At 38.3% G+C, this 19,985-nt stretch overlaps 1 protein-coding gene across 16 annotated transcripts in view; it reads left to right on the forward strand.

Moving 5' to 3' along the window:
• Positions 1–19,985, forward strand: part of ANKRD7 (ankyrin repeat domain 7) — a 177,643-nt gene that overhangs the window by 14,974 nt on the left and 142,684 nt on the right. For 13 of the 16 annotated variants that reach the window (XR_012903781.1, XR_012903785.1, XR_012903776.1 and 10 more), the window contains exons 5-9: positions 1,318–1,455; positions 4,629–4,777; positions 16,072–16,122; positions 19,590–19,623; positions 19,712–19,781. Coding sequence is in view for 12 of the 16 variants with exons in the window: in XM_075929155.1 (XP_075785270.1) it covers positions 1,318–1,455; positions 4,629–4,777; positions 16,072–16,122; positions 19,590–19,623; positions 19,712–19,781 (442 nt within the window). In the remaining 4 variants the exon portion in view is untranslated. The remainder of the gene's footprint in view (positions 1–1,317; positions 1,456–4,628; positions 4,778–16,071; positions 16,123–19,589; positions 19,624–19,711; positions 19,782–19,985) is intronic. The other 3 variants (XM_075929131.1, XM_075929142.1, XM_075929143.1) reach the window with 3 other exon arrangements.

Genomic DNA, 19,985 nt, shown 5'->3' on the forward strand with positions numbered 1-19,985 from the left:
CGTGAAACTGCCTCTACCTGTGGTGAGCCCAGGTTGACCACAGACAGAGGTATTTCGCAGAGCAGCAGCCTCTGACCATGGAGAGCTTGGGTCCACTGCAGACAGAGGCTGTTTGAGACAGCCTGCCCTGCTTCCCTCACCCCCGTTCTGCTGACTCGAGACAGGCAGCACCGTGGAGCTGTTGGTGCGGGGAACTGGCTTTTAAGCCCCCTCCCCACAGCACCAGCTCCTGCTTCCCTGCCCCTTGCTGCCTCTGATACAGAGGCAGCAAGTAGAAGGGGGGAAATGTGAGTAGTCGACAAGATTAACCAATAAGCCTAGGTATATCAATTAATCTTATAGTCGACTACTTGTTCACATCCCTACTTCATACGCGTGTTGTGATATCCTAATGAAGCTTTAGCAGAGGAAAGATCCTAGCATGTGCAACTCGCAAGCGATCATGCTCCTAATATGGGTTTAATGTGTGCTGCTGGCACGTCTGCCTAACATCAGACTCGTGACTGATGATATCTCATTTCAAGTGCAAAATAGAGAAAATCAAACCTCTGTGAGAAATTATATTTCTGTGGGTTGGCTGCTATATTATTTGTGCTTGTGCAGTGATAAGTTCAGAAGGAACCTTCTGTTTGCAGAATACATTTAATATAAGACATGTATGTCAGTGTGACAAGAACTTCTTGGTTCCTTGTCAGAAAGTAGTACTACTTGGAAGCCATATATATATCATGATGAAAGATTTTTCCTCATGATTAAATTATTGTGAAATTTCAGATCCTATATTTGGTTCATTGCACATAAAAATGGTTTGACTATAACAAGTCCCCTTAATATTCTTACATTCTGCTTAGTTAGGAATATGGGAAGGCACTTATAAAAGTTAATTAAGCAGTTAAGTATGCAAACTCATTTCATATTGACTTCTGAAAATTGAACAGCCATTCTTACCTTGGGTTCATCATGCAATAAATCCTCTTCCACTGATTTCTGAAACTATTATTTTTCTATAAAGAGACCAAACTGGTGGAAGGCCTAGTATTGAGCTGAATTGATGTTAGTATGCGTGAGAATTTTTTTTGAAAAATTCCCTAATTTAAACATACCTTCTATACTGTTAGTGTTATACTAGCTTGTAAGAAGACTGAGTACACTCTTTGTTTTCTCTTCTGTTTAAGCTTGAATCTGAGAATTTTTGGGGGTGTCACATTTTGATTAGAGAAAGAGATGAATTATGTTTTGAGAGTAAATAGTTTTAAAACATAAAGATGAAAGAACATATAAATGAATATGTTATATATTTTCTTGTGATTATTTCAGAACACCCCTCATGATTGCTGCCTCTGGAGGAGAGCTTAAATTAATACAAGTTCTCCTTCGGTATGGTGCTGACGTTTCTCATAAAGACATAAATGGATGGACATCTGAGGATTATGCTCTTATTGGTGGATATTCTGAGTAAGTGTTTACACCAGTGGTCGCCAACCTTTTTAAGCATAAGATCGCTTTTTAAATTTAAGTGCAATCCAAGATCTACCTCAAATATAAACACGGTTGCCCTGCCTCCTTCCTGCCCCTTCCCCGAAGCCCCGCCCCTGCTCACTCCATTCGCCTTCTCTTGCCCATCCTCACTCACTTTCATCAGGCTGAGGCAGAGGGTTGGGATGCAGGCTCTGGTCCTGGATTAAGGGATCTGGAGTGCAAGAGGAGCTCTGAGCAGCTCTTAGGAAATTTGGGATGTAGGAGGGGCTTCTAGGTGCAGGCTTTGTGAGGGTGTTTGGTTGCAGTGTTGCTTGGGGCTAGGGCAGGGGCTTGAGGTGCAGAAGGGGGTTCATGACTGGGGTAGGGTTTCAGGATGTGGACTCCAGCTGGGCACTGCTTATCTCAGGTGGCTCCTGGGTGATGGTGCAATGGGACTAAGGCAGGCTGACCCCTGTCCTAGCCCTGGACCACTCCCTAAAGCAGCCCGCAAACTGAATCTCAAGTTCTGTTGTGTCCCTTCTCTGTGGGAACAGGATACCGGGTGAGAGAAGGGGCACCTTGACATCAGCACCCCTTCCCTCCCTCCCCTGCCCTGCCCAGAAAGTAAGAGGTTTCCCAGGGGGAGGGGCAGCTCCAAGGAAGAGGGCAGGAGATGAACAGTGTGGGGCGGGGCAGCTGAAGTGCTAGCACTTGATAGTCTCTTGGCCAAACTAGTCAAGATCACCTGTCAGAGGCTCTAAGATCTACCACTAGATCCTGATCTACTGGTTGGTAATCACCGGTCTAGAAGAACTCCAAGATTTAAATGTCAAATCACTACTTTAGCAAATGCGGGGGAAAAAAGATCTGGAGTGCTGATAGAAGTATTTAGTTTCTTGTTTGGGAAGAACATCCATGGATAGCTTGTTTCCAGATCTTTCTGTGATCATCTCAGATAGACCCCAGCTAGCTTTTGATGGGATTGTTGGAATTTATGTAGTATCTAAAAGACCAAGATTGAATGCAAATACGTTGTACAGACCCATTAAACAGGCTGTCCTACCTCTTGCAAATATTTTGTGGTACTGTCAAGCTATACAGCTCAAAGAAATAGTGTGTTCAAGGGCCTTCTAGCCCAGCCAAACATGGGTTTTTATTGAATAAGAAAATTTTGGCTGTGTAAAATTGTTAGACAACTGTGGATTCATAAGATAATATGCCCTTCAGAAGTGTATACATATCCTTTAGCAAAGGCTAGTCTATGGATACCGGATAGAAGTAGATATAAAATAATTTTTTTATCTTCATTGATGACAGCCATTGCAAATAATTTAAATCTTAACTGAAATCACAAATGAGAGAGCTATAAGGATTGAGCAATGAGAAAACTTTTCTAACTTATTTAGAGAGCAAAACTAACAGACCCATACTTCTATTGTACCACTAGTTTCGAATTAGGCATTATGTTTCTCAACATTTAGAAAAGCTGTTTTGCATAGAAAACCAACTTTAACATAAGGAGTGGCATCTGGTCAATTAAAAACAAATAAAATTATAGCTAATTTATATGAATCTTTGCAGACAGCTTTCCTTTTTAAAAAAGTCCATATATAACACTAGGAAAAGTACCTGAGTAGGCAAATTATCCCAGAGGAAAGTGATCCGCAGAAGAGGACCAATAACCTCAGTCTCTCTCTCATTAAAAAAAATTTTCTTTGAATTTACTGGGTACTTCATACCAGTCACGTTAAAAATATATAGAGATTGAATTGGGGTAATGTTGGCTAAATTGTGACATAAGAGGAGATTTTTATGTATATATTATGGACAAGTCTAGTCATTAGAGACTGTTGGAATGCAATCTATAAACAAATATCACATATTTTTGAATATGTACTATCAAATGATACTTTAGTCCTCCTGGAAATAATCACACTAAAGAAAATGAGGAATCTCTCATCGGCTAATATCTGCTTGATAGCATCTCATTGTAAAAACAAAAATAGTCCAACCATAGAGGAATAGCTCAAAAATATGAGAGGTGGTTATGAAAAGTTAACACCAATTATGTCCAAAGCAAAATAGAGAAGAAATAGATACATAAATATTTAAACTAGGAATGTGAACAACTTGGTTACCATACCAACCATAATTTAATTGGTTACTATTTTAAACCTAAGGTTTAACTGGTTAACTGATGAACCAAGATGTTAAATCCCTAATTTGGATAGCCTTTTATTCAATACTCAAAATACATTTCAGATGCAAAACACTCCTATTTTTTCATATATTAAGATCTGGTAGACATGGCTGGTCTGTTAAATATGCATCATCAGAGAGTTTACTCTCAAGAAATCCTAGGTGTTGTAATGATACTCTGTTATGGTATCACCTTATGAAATAGAGACACCTGATATTGATAAGCATATTCCTGTATTATGTCTCTTTAAACAAAAGCTCACTGTTGTAATGATTGTTTTGTTTCTGATATTTATATGAAAAGAACTGCGAAACTGTTAATACCCTAAATAAATAGTTTGTTTGTTTCTTATGTTTAAAACAGAAAGGTTAAAGTCTTTATGCTTTAATTACCTAAAGATTTTTTTAAAATGCCTAAATCTCAATAAGTCATTTACATGCTCTGGAGAATTTTAACCACATTCTCCATTAACTCACACTAAGAAAATCCTGTCAACCAAGATCACGATCTTGCAATTTGGTCTCTGTTTGAGGAGTTCGATTGACATTAGTGGAACTCTATGAATGTTTAAGGGTTCATGGATGCAAATACAATTTCAGGTTGTCTAAATTATTAAAATATATATAAAATATTAGTCGTCAGTTAAAATTTTAACAATAATTTGATACAGTGAAATATTGTACATAATCCTTTCAGACCTCACCATCAGTGTTCTTTCTAAACTGCCGGGCAGCAAAGCCCCACAGCTGCTTACTCAGCCCTTCCCAGTTAAGTCACCTCTGTACACAGAGCCTCTTACTGGGCAGAGCTGATTAAGCAGCTGCAGGGTTTTGCTGCCATGCAGTTTAGAGGGAACACTGCTTACCATGAATAATTACTGAATGTTACTGTTATACTAAACATTATATACATTATATTTAAATATCACATTACTGTTTCCCTAACACATTTTCTTTCTTTTTATGCGTAGGCTGAGTAAACAACTTTCTGAGTATGCCAACTGGAAAAATGTAGAAGAACCTTCTCCAAACACTAGAAAAGGCATGTCGGTATTTAGCAGTCCAGACAGGGCTGGAGACATTGGTTTTACTTTGGGCGCACCTGCTACAGATAAAGAAGGTCAGAGTCTTTAAAAAATTCAGTTCACTCATGTCTTGTAAAAACTGCATTTAGTTATCCATCAAAGGAAACAGAGTGAGAAACCTAGGAAATATTGAACCATGCTACCATCTCTCACTAGTTGTCTATGGATCTCAAGAGGTTCTTGGTGCACCTCCTGTGGTCAGTAGTAATCTGTCCCGCCAAAAGGTTGTAGCTTCCTCCCCATCAGATCATATTAGAATACGTAAAAATGTATGTTGTTTTTTTTAAATAAGGAAACTGAATACAGTATTAGCTCAGGCAATTAATTTTTCTTGCCATCTAGTCACTTCTGATGTGGTGAATCTTCTTACAGAAAACTTCAGATTAATTTATACATTACGTCCAGAGGTTTCTTCTTTTTACAGTAAGGAAGTGATAGATAAATTCAATTAAGAACACATGGCTCTATTTCACACCCATTTAATGTGTGTGTGTAAAATATATGTGCAATCTTAATTAGACCGTTTGAAATAAGAGGAGCTGGTTAAATTTTTTTGTCACCTTATAGTCACAATTTTCGGTTTCTCTCATAACAAACCTGTTGTGAATTTTTTTTATGATATTACAAAATTTAGTTTTTGTTTATACATTGTCTTTTAAAATTATTAGGTACATTGTTGGACAAGTCTTTGCTTTTTTTTAATTCTAATATAAATATTAGTTTACGAAATGATACTAACTTAAGTAATGTGCTGAATAGAAACACAAATTATGAGTAGTAACATGAACAGAAATTATATTAAACATCTTCATATGCCAAAACAATCCATTAAGGAATTTATAAAATCTCATCTACAACTACAAGCCCCTGAAACACTAAAATGGGTTCTATAAAGAAACAATATTTTTTCACCTTCAAATCCCCCTTTACCATGTGCAGTACAAGCAGTATCAATCATTTAGATTTGTCTTAATTTTATATTAAGATTGTATATTATTTCTGAGAGGGCTACTCAGCTTTGGAAGCACCGAGGGCCACAATGAAACTCATACACATGTTGAGGGCCACAACATAAGTGTGATTGCATATACATGCAAATATTTATGCAAATAGCTTCTTTCACATTGACTGGCATGAACACAAAGATTAAGGCAATACTTTACAACACACAGGGCCCATTTAAGTCAGTTCTGTTGATACTAATAAAATGCAATATTTCCACAAATATGACAGTACTTTTAATGAACAATGACAGTTCAGGAATGTAACTACTAAAACGCATATCAACAGAAAACCATTATATTGACTACTTTTTTGTTTTGGCCCTCCCCCCCCCCCCCCCCCCCCCCCCGCGAGCTGCATGTTGAACCCCACTTAAACCCAAACTGTACCGTGGGCCACAAACAAACTGCTTGCAGGCTGCATGTTGAGTAGCTCTGATTTATGATATTAATACATAATTATTAAATGTAATAGTATAGTAAATGAACAGAGCTGATATTCAAATGCAGCAAATCACACAATTTTTGAGAAAGTATATAAATAAGTAAAACACAGTAGCCTTACTCTTAGTCTCCTTTTTTACCTTCCCCAAAAAATAAAGCAAAATTAGGGATAAATCCTGTTCTAGTCCTGCTCACTGGCAGAGAGCTGAACTACTTGGTCTTGCCTCATTGTGTATGTGATTGAAGAATTAAATCTTGTGTTTGTGGGAGTGTTGTGTAGAGCCCCACAAATAAAAATGTAACTCCCTCCCAAAAGGTCTGTGGTGCTCCTGTGGCCTTTTAGGTTTTGGTGGCAAAATGTAGTGCATATGCCTACTGACCCTATGGTGACAGATCTCAATAACCGAGGCTATGTCCACACTGCAGAGGTATCCCAGAAAGCTCTGCTGCATCCAAGGAACATGTCCACCTTTTTGGAACAGTTTCCAAAAAAGCGGACACATTCTTTCGGCATCCCTGTATTCCTCATTATATGAGGAATAGGAATGTTCCGAAAGAGGAGGTTTTTCCGAAATTTGGCCCTGTGTGGACAGGCCACTTTTCGGAAAAGCCTCTTTCAGGGGAAAAAAAGCGGAAAATGATATGCAAATTGAGGTTCACAATTTGCGTATCTTTTTCTGACTTTTTTACAGTCTAGACATAGCCAGACAGTCACTGTGATTCAAAGAATGCCATCTTATACTTCCGAAATAGAGCTACTGGCTGGGAGAGAAAGATGCAATCGGGCCAAATAACCTCTCCATCTCCTGGGGCAATTATTGCCATTTGTGAAACCACCTGATATTGCTGTTAAAGATAAGCAGAACATGGGTGAAGACTTAGTATCCAAACACATACCTGAATAAAAACATTACAACTAGGAGAAAAGGCTCAGGGAAGAATACACCATTCCCCAATATACTGAGCACAGTTATCAAGAGTTCATTTTTTTTCCTTGCTTTTGACGGCACTTTCATTATCTTTCTAGACCGCTTTCCTCCTAATATTGTATCTGTCATGTGGTGAGTGCAGGTGTATGAGGGCACTGACTGATGGAAAAACAGAAGGATTGTCTGGAGATGTGAAGTTTGAATTGCTCCTTAGCAGTTTTGGCAGCTGTGACTCTAAAGCAGGGATGGATCCTGTCCACACTCTGTTCTGGACTGGCTCATGTTTGCTTAGGATTTCACACTGTTGTAAAGCTACAGTAATCAAGTATTGGGAGCCAATGTGCTCCTAGAAGAGACTGGATTTGACTTTTAATAAAGTCTTTTAGGTGTAAAAGGAGGCAATTTCACAATTTGTCCTTCAGTAGAAAATATGCTATTCGGTCTGCAGTATCATATTCTTGTTTATACTGGAAATGCCATTAAACATTTTAAGGCAGCTGCATTTAAAAGCAGCAAGTATTTATTGTAGTAAAGGGATATGGTCATCTCTGCCTTGTTTCTTCTTTCTTTACTTGTCTCTGTTTGCAAACAGTTGTTGCGAATAAAGAAATTTTCTTTTATAGAAACATTTTGCAGGATTTATTATCTCAAGACTAATAGACCTCCCTTTGCTCTTGAGATGTTTGGCCTTTGTAGGTTGGAACAGAAGCTAGGTCCTTACTGGCTGTTGAGCACCACCTCTGCCTACTTTAAATACAGTTCTATAAACAGCCATAGAATCATAGAACTGGAAGGAACCTCAAGAAGACATCAAGTCCAGTCCTCTGCACTCACGGCAAGACCAAGTACTGTCTAGATCATCCTTGACAGGTGTTTATCTAACTTGCTCTTAAATATCTCCAATGCTGGATATTGTGGTATCTTTGTAAGCAATTTATTCCAGTGCTTAACTACCCTGACATTTAGGAAGTTTTTCCTAATGCCCAACCTAAACATCTCTTACCGCAATTTTAAGCCCATTGCTTCTTGTCCTATCATCAGAGTTGTCAAGGAGAATAATTTTTCTCCTTCCTTCTTATAAATCTTTTTAGGCACTTAAAAGTTCATATTTCCTCCTAGTCTTCTCTTTTCCAGACTGTTGAAAGAACTGGATTTGTTTATTCCTGCATAGGTCATGTATGCTAAACCTTTAATTGTTTTTGTTGCTTTTCTCTGGACCTTCTTCAATTTCTCCACATCTTTCCTGAAAAGCTACACCCAGAGCTGGGCACAGTATTCCAGTTGAGGCCTAATCTGCGCAAAGTAGAGAGGAAGAATTACTTGTCATGTCTTGCTTACTCCTGTTAATACATCCCAGAATGTTTGCCATTTTTTTCTACAGTATCACACTATTGACTCATATTTAGCTTGTGGTCCACTATAGCCCCTAGGTATCTTTCTGCAGTACTCCTTCCTAGACAGTCATTTCCCATTTTGTATGTTTGCAGCTGATTGTTCCTTCTTATGTATAATACTTAGGATGAAATTCAACGAGGATAAATACAATTTACTTCAGACCATTTCTCCAGTTTTTCCAGATCATTTTGAATTATAATCCTATCCTCCAAAGCACTTGCAACTCCCGTCCCAGCTTGGTATCATCCACAACCTTTATAAGGGTATTCTCTGTGCCATTATTTAAATAATTTATTAACATATTGAACAAAACTGATTCCTGTGGTACCTTACTTGATATGCCCTTCCAGCATTACTGTGAACCATTGATAACTACTCTCTGGGAATGGTTATCTAACCAGTTATGCACCCACCTTATAGTAGCCCCATCTAGGTTATATTTCCCTAGTTTATTAATGAGAAGGTCATAAGAGTGCTTAAATATCCAGTGCTTTACTATAATCTAAGTATACCACATGTACCGCTTCCCCCCTTATCTATAAGGTTTGTTATCCTATCAAAGAAAGCTATCAGATTGGTTTGATTTAAATTATTCTTTACAAATCCATGCTGAGAGTTACTTATCACCTTATTATCTTCTAGATATTTGTAAATGGTTTCTTTAATTATTTGTTCCATTATTTTTCTTGATACAGAAGTTAAGCTAACTGGTCTGCAGTTTCCTGGGTCATTAGTTCTTTTTTTATAGATGGACACTATATTTGCCTTTTCAGAGTCTTCTGGAATCTCTCCCATCTTCCATGACTTTTCAAAGATAATAGCTAAAGGCACAGGTATCTCCTCAATCAACTCCTTGAGTATTCTAAGATATATTTCATCAGGCCCAGGTCACTTGAAGACATCTAACTTCTCTAAGTAATTTTTAACTTCTTCTTTTCCCATTTTAACTTTTGAACCTACCTCATTTTCAGTGGCATTTACTACATTAAGCCTCCAGTCACCAGCCTTCTTGGTGAAAACTGAAACAAAGAAGTCATTAAAAACCTGTGCCATTTCCACTTTTTCTTATTGTTTTTTCTCTCTTCTTTAAATAATGGACAAGCTGTGTTATTGGTCTTCCTCTTGCTTCTAATTCTATTTGTAGAATTTTTTTTTGTTACAGTTCATGTCTCTAGCTACAATAGACTTCCGATAATCTGGCACCTTTGGGATCTAGGTGGTGCCGGCTTATCGGATATGTCGGAGTATCGGGAGGTCCTGGTACAGCTGCACGGCTTAACAGCTGGCCGGGACCTGATCTCCCTCCCCCTCCCCTCTCCTTTCCCTGTAGCTGAAGCAAAATGCTCTTCTCCATGCTGTAACCCGATCCCCCTCCCCTCCCCACCGTATGTTCGGTCCGGGTACAGCCGGTATGTGATCTGAGCGGCCGGCCGGCTTTTTAATCAGCTGGATGGGAGCGCTTGACATTTTGATGCCGGAGTATCAGGAGTGCCGGACAATTGAGTGCTGGACTATTGGAGTTTTACTGTAATTTGACTTCATTTTGTGCCTTCAGCTTTTTAATTTTGCCCCACTTACTTCTGTTTTTTGTTTCATTCTTTATAACTTGACCTTGTTTTCACTTTTTATAGGACTTCTCTTTGATTTTTGGATCATTCATGATCTGGGAAGCAAGGTGGTCTCGTACCATACTTAACTTTCTTTCCTCTAAAGTGGAATGGTGTGCTCTTGCACCCTTAATAATGTGTCTTTGAAGAACTGACAACTGTGTTCAATTGTTTTTCTGCTTAGATTTGTTTCCCATGGAACTTTATCTACCAACTCTCTGAGCATGTTAAAGTCTGCCTTATTGAAATCCATTATTTTTATTTTATTTTATTTTATTTTATTTTATCCTTGCCCACAAACTCTCCACAAGTCTATGGGTGTGTCTAGACTACCTAGTTTTGTCGACAAAAGTGGACTTTTGTCGACAAAACTATACCAGCGTCTACACTACCACTGAGTTCTGTCGACATAACGTCGACAGAACTCAGCAGTTTTGTCGATGCTGGTATACCTCATTTTACGAGGCATAACACCTTCTGTTGACAGAACTCTGCGACAGAAGGTGTTATTGCCTGTAACATTGCGTTCAGACTACGGAGTTCTGTCGACAAAGCAGCTTGCTTTGTCGACAGAACTCAATGTGTCTGGACGCTCTTTGTCGTCGGAAGTTTTGTCGACAGTATCTGTCGACAAAACTTCCGTCAACAAAACGCGGTAGTCTTTTGTCATCTCAACTTCAGTCCAAGGGTATACATTTTTAATATACAAGATAACACCTTCCTTTTTCCCTGTCTATCCTTTCTGAACAAGCTGTATCCTTTTATACCAATATTCCAATCGTGTATTATCCCAAGTCTCCTGGATGCCAGCTGTGTCATGGTTGTGTTTTTTACTAGTATTTTGAATTTTTCCCCATACTTTTTGCATTAGTATACAGACAACTCAGATATTGACTTGATTGAGACCCCACATCTATTTTGTTGCTCTTTTATCCCTGCTATTACAGCCCTTGTTCACCCCAATTTCTGACTCATCTCCCAAATCTCCATGTTTTTGGATTTGATCACCTACCCCTGTCAAATGTAGCTTAGGGTGTGTGGTGTGTTGTGGGTTTTTTTTCCCCAAAGTTGACAGAAGAGATTCCCACAGCAAATTTGTCTTATCTGCTATTGTTCTGTCTCTTTTCTGAATACCAGTGATGCCTCATCTAGTTATCCTTTTTTTAGGCACACCCTGCCTTCCAATTGGGTCGGGCGGTGTTTCAAAAACTACTTTTTTTTAGTGTTTGCTTTGTTGCATTAATATCATTAGCTTTTCTCTCCCTCCACCTCCCTTTTTAAGTCAATTTGAGCTGTGAGCATGCAACATACATATGTGTATAATATGCACAGATTTTCAGGTATCTCAAGTTGGGCATTTAAGAACTGACACACCCCAATATGGTGGATACTTAAAAACAGTTTGGGCCTTAACTTCTTTGTATATCGGGTTATTCTCATGTTTAAGGTAGGGAAAATTATCATCAAAATATAAATTGGATAAAATAGTTACAAATTTATATCACCCATTTTTATACCCTTTAAAGATCCAGAAATTGTACTAGACTGGCAAATAAGTACAAATGATTGTAGGATCAGAAAACGTCCTTATAATTTTTCAGGGAAGATTAATTAAAGAAATAAAGTGGAATTAGATTTTAATACTTTTCTTTAACAGCTATGCTCTGTAAAGTATATGGGAAACAGTGTCTGTAGTTTAATTAAAAGATTTGGGGCAGGGGAGAAATCATGTAAGGAATTAGAAAAAAAATAGATGTGGTTCAAAGACCAAAAAAATGCCTGTTTGTCACTCTGGGTGTGTCTAGACTACAGGGTTTTGTTTTGGTTTTTTTTGAAAAAGTGGCCTTTTTTCGAAAAAACTTCCCTGCGTCTAGATTGCTGCCACGTTCTTTCGAAAGTAAATCAAAAGAACACAGCAATTTTTTCAACCATGGAAAACCTCATTTTATGAGGGAGAACGCCTTTTTTCGAAAGTGCTCTTTCGAAAAAAGGCGCTATGTAATGCAAACTGTGCTTGTTCAAAAGAGAGCATCCAAACTGTCTGGATATGTTTTGAAAAAAGCCTCTTTTGTAGCATCTATGACATTATTTCCTTACATTCTTCTACTCTTTTGCCCTTACTACTTGTTGGAAAAGACGTTTTAATACACCGAATTATTTTTATATTTTAGCATGCCTGTTTTTAATGTTTTAAATTTTTATTAAAACAGTTCTTAAATGTACTGTTTGATTGATCATGGCCAGATTCAATAAAATCTCCATTTGAGCAGAAACATGTTTAATTAGAATACAGACCTTGTACAGGTCATGACAAATTCTGCTAATTTTTAATATCACTTTATAGTGTAAATTAATCTAATGCTATACAGATTGTGCTTGATTAGATATCATTTCATCTCAGAGCCTGTAAGCATTATTTATTTGGTTTATTTTTAGGATCCTTAATGAGCCTTAATTTTTCCTTATTTAATTGTTCAGTTTCTTAAAAAAAAAACACCTTTAAATGATGCTGTCAAATACACTAGTGTCAAGCTAATTACCAGATTTTAAATTTCTGAGTTCATTGCTCTGTCACAGAAAAAAGTATAACTTGGAAAGGCTATATGTGCATAGTGCTTGCCAAATAGCATGTCCTTGTTCCCCTGCTATATTTTGAACTGCAGTTTCTGTAATTTTGATGAAGTAACTAACTTTTGCTGTATTGCCTATTGCTTGGGAAAACCCACTACAGAGGCCTGGGGGGAAAAAAGTCTGAGAGGAAACCTGTCAGTGATTCCTCTGAATTTCCTCCTGTCAAGCCTGTTCCCCACTTTGGTACTTAAAATGGAGAAGGAGGGCCCAGAAAGAGACTTTAAAATACCCTGTCATTAAAGGTTTCTGTTTTTAAAAACTCTCCAAGGTCAGAAATTCCCTGACCTTAGACTAGTATTGCTGCCTCCACCCAAGTGTAAAAACTTCTTTGAAAACCCAGGAAGACACATTTGGGAATTTTCTTACTGTGAGGTGCCCTCAAGCTCTTTAACTCTCCTTCTGGAGAGTGCTTGAAAAAACTGTAATGTTTCTTAATAGTTGGCTTTTCAGTTTTAGTCACGTACACACAAAACCTCCTGCATTCTAAGACACAGGAATCGGTTCATGGTCTTTAAAAGGTAATTTTTAGTAGCAGAACAAAGAAAACATTACTTGGTTTCTAGGTGTCACAGTGGTACTAAAAAAGAAAGATTAATACACAAAAATTGCTTTCCTGGTATTCAGTTTGGAGAGTGACAGTGTAAGGGCGGTGTAGTAGAAGTGCACAACACGGAGAAGTCCAACAAACCCAAAAATAAAGAAAATAACCTGATCACATCTGATTGAATATTCCCAGTTCTACTCACATGTCTGTTGTTCCATGATTTAGTCCTTCCCAAGGCACGATGTTGCTTGATATTCTATGCCTTACTCCCTGGCTCAGTTCTTGTCTCCCAGCTCTTCACATAGACTGGAACAGGCCACTACTTCCAATTAAAAAACCGACCCCTCTGTCTTCATTGGCTCTCCTGTCTTCCTTGCAGTTTGCTTCCCTATCATTCCTGGAGACTCTCTAGGACCCACTGTAAGGGTTAAAACCACAGACAGGCAATTTAGTTAACTGAATGGCTGGGGTGTCAAGAAAAAGTTAGCACCCTCCCATTCATCACACCCCCGGCGGTTTGCATGCTGGTTAAGAGCATTGGCTCTGTGATTGCTTCCTCATTCTAATTTCTGCTTATGGCTTCCTCTGGAGTTCTTTCCACAGCATAGAATACTCTTTTAAAAATACTAATATAACTGCAACATGAATTACTACTTCATAGTATTTCCTATGGAGTTGGAAGTCAGTATGTGTCCTGCTCCCCTCACATCCTGCACACTGTTCACTCTTTCCATTTGTGGATCTGGGATAGGAGAAATTCTCTCACCACTTTCACATAGTCATGTACTGACTGATACATGTAAAGAGGATCCTCTTATATAAGGGTCTCCTATATGTAAGCTCCAGGTCTGGGACAAAATGTAGATCTTTTTATGGTTTCAGGTGCACACAAATAATCGACATCATGTTAAGATGAGCTCCTTGAAAGCTACGACTTTGTTAGCAAGTACAATGAAACCTTTGTTATCTGGCGCTCTGTTAACCAGAAAACTTGGTTAACTGGCATTGCCCCTAGCTACAGTACTGTCACATGTTCAGGTGCACAGGTCTGGCTTGGTTTACCATGATTGGCTTAACAATTTTTTATTTAAGAAGTACAGTAGACTTCCGATAATCCGGCACCTTTTGGACCTACGTGGTGCCGGATTATCAGATTTGCTGGAGAATCGGGAGGTGCCGGTACAGCTGCACGGCTTACCAGCTGGCCAGGACACAATCTCCCTCCCCTTTCCTCTTCCCATCTCCTCCATGCTGTAACCTGATCCTCCTTCCCCTCCCTTCCCCTCCCCTTTCCCCGTCGCTGAAGCAAAACGCTCTTCTTCATATTGTAACACGATCCCATTTTCTCCCCCCCCCCCCCCAACCTTATGCTCCCTTCGGTTACAGCTAGCACGTGTGCTGAGCAGCAGGCTTTTTAATCAGCTGGTCAGGAGCGCTTGGCATTTTGATGCTGGATTATTGGAGTTTTACTGTACTAATTATCTTTAACTCAAAATAGAAATGTCAGACCAAGTGCCTCACTCTACAAAACTACCAATATTAAAAACTTGAGTTTTACTATTATTGTCCATTGTTTTTTCCTAGGTTGATGGGACCCGCAGATAACTGGAATTTTTAGATAACCGGAATGCCCTAATCCCCAAGGGTATGTCTACACTACCACCCTAGTTCGAACTAGGGTGGTTAATGTAGGCAACCGAAGTTGCAAATGAAGCCCGGGATTTAAATATCCCGGGTTTCATTTGCATCTTGCCGGGCGCTGCCATTTTTAAAGCCCCGGTAGTTCGGACTCCGTGCCCGCGGCTACACGCGGCGCGGAGTAGGTAGTTTGGATTAGGCTCTCTAATCCGAAATACCGTTACTCCTCGTGGAGAGAGAGCCTAATCCAAACTACCTACTCCGCGCCGTGTGTAGCCGCGGGCACGGAGACCGAACTACCGGGGCTTTAAAAATGGCGGCGCCCGGCAAGATGCAAATGAAGCCCGGAATATTTAAATCCCGGGCTTCATTTGCAACTTTGGTTGCCTACATTAACCACCCTAGTTCGAACTAGGGTGGTAGTGTAGACATACCCCAAGTGTGCCGGATAACACAAGTTTTACTATATTAGAAACGTACTTAATCGTGCCTATGGGAAAATGGTTTCAAACCACATAACAACTGGAGAATGTGCCTTGATCTTAAGTATGCTTTTATGAGGTCTGCAAAGCAAAGGTCTCCTGCACTAGCTTTGAACTATGGAGCTCTCAGTTTTAGTTTTCTGGCACAAACACAGCATCAGTTTTTCAGCAAGTGTTTGTGAAGGAAATTTAGGCCTTCCATCTGGCAGACTGTATGTACGGCACTGATGCTATCCCTGCATTCCATATATATGGTGACAATAAACATATCTGCAATACATGTATAAATGTGAAAACATAAAATAAATAGTTTTTGAGAGACTAAACCACATGAGTTTAGGGAGGCAGGAATTAGAGATTAGAGTTTGCCACTAGTAAAGTACAAATCTGATAGATAAATGTTTTAATTTTAATATTGAATTAAGAACATTTAAATCAAGGAGAATAAAATGAAAAGGAAATGTATTGGCAACGTTCTAAGAGTCTATATCTGTGACATTTCTTGTTTGCTTTCAGCACTATCAAAGATTATTAACAGTCAGAAGTTATGCATTTCTTTGTTTCATCTTCATGTATGTATGTATCTACTTTACAACTTTTATTTTCTGATTTCATTGTTTCATCTGTCCCTTTAATGCTTTTCCCTAAATGGAAATAGAAATGCAACAGTCTCCCAACAAGATATCAAGAACAAGAGATTCAGGGAAAGGTATTCCATACAATAAGACTTCTAGTGTGAAAATGCCATATTTAAGTGTTTATACATGTTTTGTAGTTATGTGACTTCAAAAGTTCTTTAATGATTTGATTTTACTTTTTGAATTGTTTTATGGTGATGGTGTTATAGATTTTGTTGTTTTGTAGATCTTTAAGAAACTAATTAGTCTTTGCATTTGTCATGGAAGAGTCCAGAAAGTATTGTTAATGTGTGTTGTGATGGGTCATTAAGTGATAGCGTTTTATTTAAATCTATTAATTTGATATTGTGTCAAACTTGAGTTGGGCTTGAGCCAGAACTGTGGATATGAGCAACTTTCAAATACAGTTTGGCTTTATATTAGCACTTTATAACTATTTCAAATCAAACTCAAGATGTCTAATACAGGCAGTCCCCGGGTTACGTACAAGATAGGGACTGTAGGTTTGTTCTTAAGTTGAATCTGTATGTAAGTCGGAACTGGCGTCCAGATTCAGCTGCTGCTGTAGTCAGCCGCTGCTTCCTGTAGTCAGCCACTGGTCAGTTTCAGAGCGGCGCTATGGGACCAACCGGCAGCGCCCCAGCTGCTGTACCACAGGCGTCCGGAGCAAAGCCGCGGAGCACGGGGGCAGCGGGACAGCCCAGACGCGCCGTGGCTGTCCTGCTGCCCTCGGGCTCCCCAGCTTTGCTCTGCTTTGCTCTCCGTCTCCCTGGTCTCCAGACCAGGGGGACGGGGAGCAAAGCGGCGGAACACGCGGGCAGCGGACAGTGTGGGCGGTCCGCTGCCCACGTGTTCCGCCGCTTTGCTCCCCATCCCCCTGGTCTGCAGACCAGGGAGACGGGGAGCAAAGCAGAGCAAAGCTGCGGAGTCTGAGGGCAGCGGACAGCCCAGACGCGTCTGGGCTGTCCGCTGCCCGCGTGCTCCGCCGCTTTGCTTCCTCTCCCTGGTCTGCTGGAGACCAGGGAGAGGGCCCCGTTCGTAATTGCGGATCCGACATAAGTCGGATCCGCGTAACTCGGGGACTGCCTGTACACCCAAAACGTGCAGCATGAGTTTGTCTCTTGTGTTTTAAAGATAAATCATAATTCATTATTGCTGTAAAATTGGTAACAATTAACTATAGGTAATCATCAAAAATTGAGAGTATTTTCAGTTTAAAATACTTGGATTATAATAATAATAATAATAATAATAATAATAGACTCCAAGCAGAAGTGGAACCCACTAGGGTAATACTCTCTACTTCAGAGCTGCTCTTTCTCTAGGCACCCAGAGCTCAAATATGGCCTTTGTATCAGTTTTGGAAGATTAACTGATACTGGGATGGGGAGAGAAAATAACCATGCTGTAGCCATATCAGTTATATTGAGCAGTTTGTACTGTACTCTCAATTTCCATTATCTTTGAAAGGCAGAAATACATTTAATTAATGCATATGATAATATATAGTATGAAAACATTGTGTGTACGCTCTACTATAAACATAATCCTTTTACTTGACTAGTTCTGGGCTAATACAGAGTTTTTATTCTTTAAATGTTATGATATCAAAGCTGGCTGTTCTTTAAAATAGAATTTTAAAATAGAAACAAAGGATGACCAGATATATTGTCCACCATTTTAAACTTGTTTATTTTAAAATTAACCATTGAGCTCAGCAATCACAAAGTCGGTTTGCAAATATAAAATCTATTAATAGGATAAAAACTGAGTAATAAGAGATCTTCACAAAAGACATAAGTTGATTAAAAATATATAACTTATGGGAATTCCTATATATTTTTTTATATTGTAACGTTTTCAGGAAAAAAAAGTAAAAAATTAAATTGTCTATTATATTATATTATTTGTTTTTGAAGTGAGCTTTGTAAATAAAACTTCTGATTTTTAAAAGGCATTGTGCTATTTAAAAGAGTGGTCAAAATTGCAGTGCAAAAAAAGAAAGATTTTGAAGAACAATCAATAAGCTAAATTAACAAATTTATAATTTTAAAAAATCAAATGGAAAATTTTGGGGGAGGGAGAGAGATTGTTTTTGAGTTATTTTTGAAAAAAGCACAACATTCAATAAAGATACTAGCACTGCTATTATTGCTGTTCAGAATTTGTTTATAAGTGTTTCATCTACACTCAGAGTTGAAGTTACAACCATTCAGTTGTCTAGCAAAAACAACATATTAGCTATAAACAGTAAAGCAAAATAAGAAAATTCTGCTCAAATTATGAAAAAATAATAATCAATGTACCAACATTAATTCTGGAATTCTGAGGAATATGATTGCTGTATTATTTGTATTTTGTTTGGTTCTCTGTCAAACAGAAGGAATGTATTTCCTGAGATTAACTTGGCCTATAATTAACTGACATGGTGTTGCTGTAAATTTTCAGTTTTGTGACTTTATCATGTCTATTTCAATCTTTTATATAAGTCAATTATTTTCTATTTGATTTTCATGTTAATATATTTTCAAAAAATAAAATTAATGGAAAGTCAGAAAAGGCACATTCATCACTTCTCTTAAAATTATAAGCGTACACAGTGGTATCTCAAATATCAATCTGAACATAGAACAGTATTTATTTTCTAATCCTGGAAAGCCTAGAGCTTCCTCAAATATCATTAAAGGAAGGGGGAGATGGAGAATCTCAACCATTTTCATTGTAATTTAGTGTCTTTGACAGGACTCTGTGCTGACTATTTCATAGGTCCAGTTTTTGGGTATGTAAAGCTGTACTCTGCTTAGCTGTGAATGGGGACACACAAGTGGTTTTTCTCCATCTTCTGGCCTTCCCAGTCCTCAGGGTAGTACGGGTTTAGTTTGTCCCCTGGTGTATGTTAGTGCCATTCCATTAGCAAAGGTTTGTTTCAGTGCAATATGCTCTATTCCCATCCCTTCTGTCCCTGTAATGCCTCTAACTCAGAGGGTCAAGAGTGGTTGATGTGGAACTGGCGCAATCAGCAATTGCAAAACCTGGCAATTTTGCTTTTCATTGCCTTTACATTGGCAGAGTAATGCAAAGACAACAGAGTGATGCTGTGGACAGAGACCAACATATTACCATGTATTTCTGTAAATACAAAAAGGCTCAAAGTTTCTATGCATATAAATTTCTCACTATTCTTATTTTTATAGTCTTAGCACTTTTACTTCCCTTTCATTACATTATTGCCACCAAAAACTATTAACTGTGTTCCAGTTGCTTACTAATTTCATTAGTTTTATTTTTAAACTGTATTTAATATTTTGAACAGAAATACAAAAGAGCTATGAACACAGATTTTTCAACTGAAAATAGAAAATATATTTACATTCATACTCATTTGATTAAGAGGTTTATACTAAGTTTCAACCTTGAATTGTTTGTAGTTTGCTCATGCTGAATGTTTTTGCTTATTTTTTTGGCAACTTCTAAGTCTTTTGCTTTTAATGCTAAAATTATAAATTTCTTTTTTTATTTGTAATCAATATTTGAACAGTTGAAGATGACCTTTCCCAAGAAGATTCAGTACGGTAAGAGTTTTTTAAAAAGTATTTTAGCAAATCTTGGGGAGGGGGGAAGAGAGAGAGATTTACTGTTTTATGGTTTTTGTTATTTAAGAAGTTCTGAAAAAGAAGGGGATGACAGTTGGCTTACGTCAGAGGAAGAGGAGCTAGACTTTACACCCAAGGTATAGTGATCTTCTGGAAAAATATTTCTAAACTGTAAGATGAAGCATATATACCTTTTAAAAAACATTTGGGAGATTTTAGCAAATATTTTGTTGCTGTGATTGAGAAACTTCTAGTAAGCCATAGTGCAAGATTTCCCAAACTACAGCTGCATCTGACTTGATTCAACAGTGCGCCCGTGTAGCCACGAAGGCTAATGGCTT

Source organism: Pelodiscus sinensis, chromosome 1, assembly GCF_049634645.1.
Source record: "Pelodiscus sinensis isolate JC-2024 chromosome 1, ASM4963464v1, whole genome shotgun sequence".
Taxonomy (NCBI): domain Eukaryota; kingdom Metazoa; phylum Chordata; order Testudines; family Trionychidae; genus Pelodiscus; species Pelodiscus sinensis.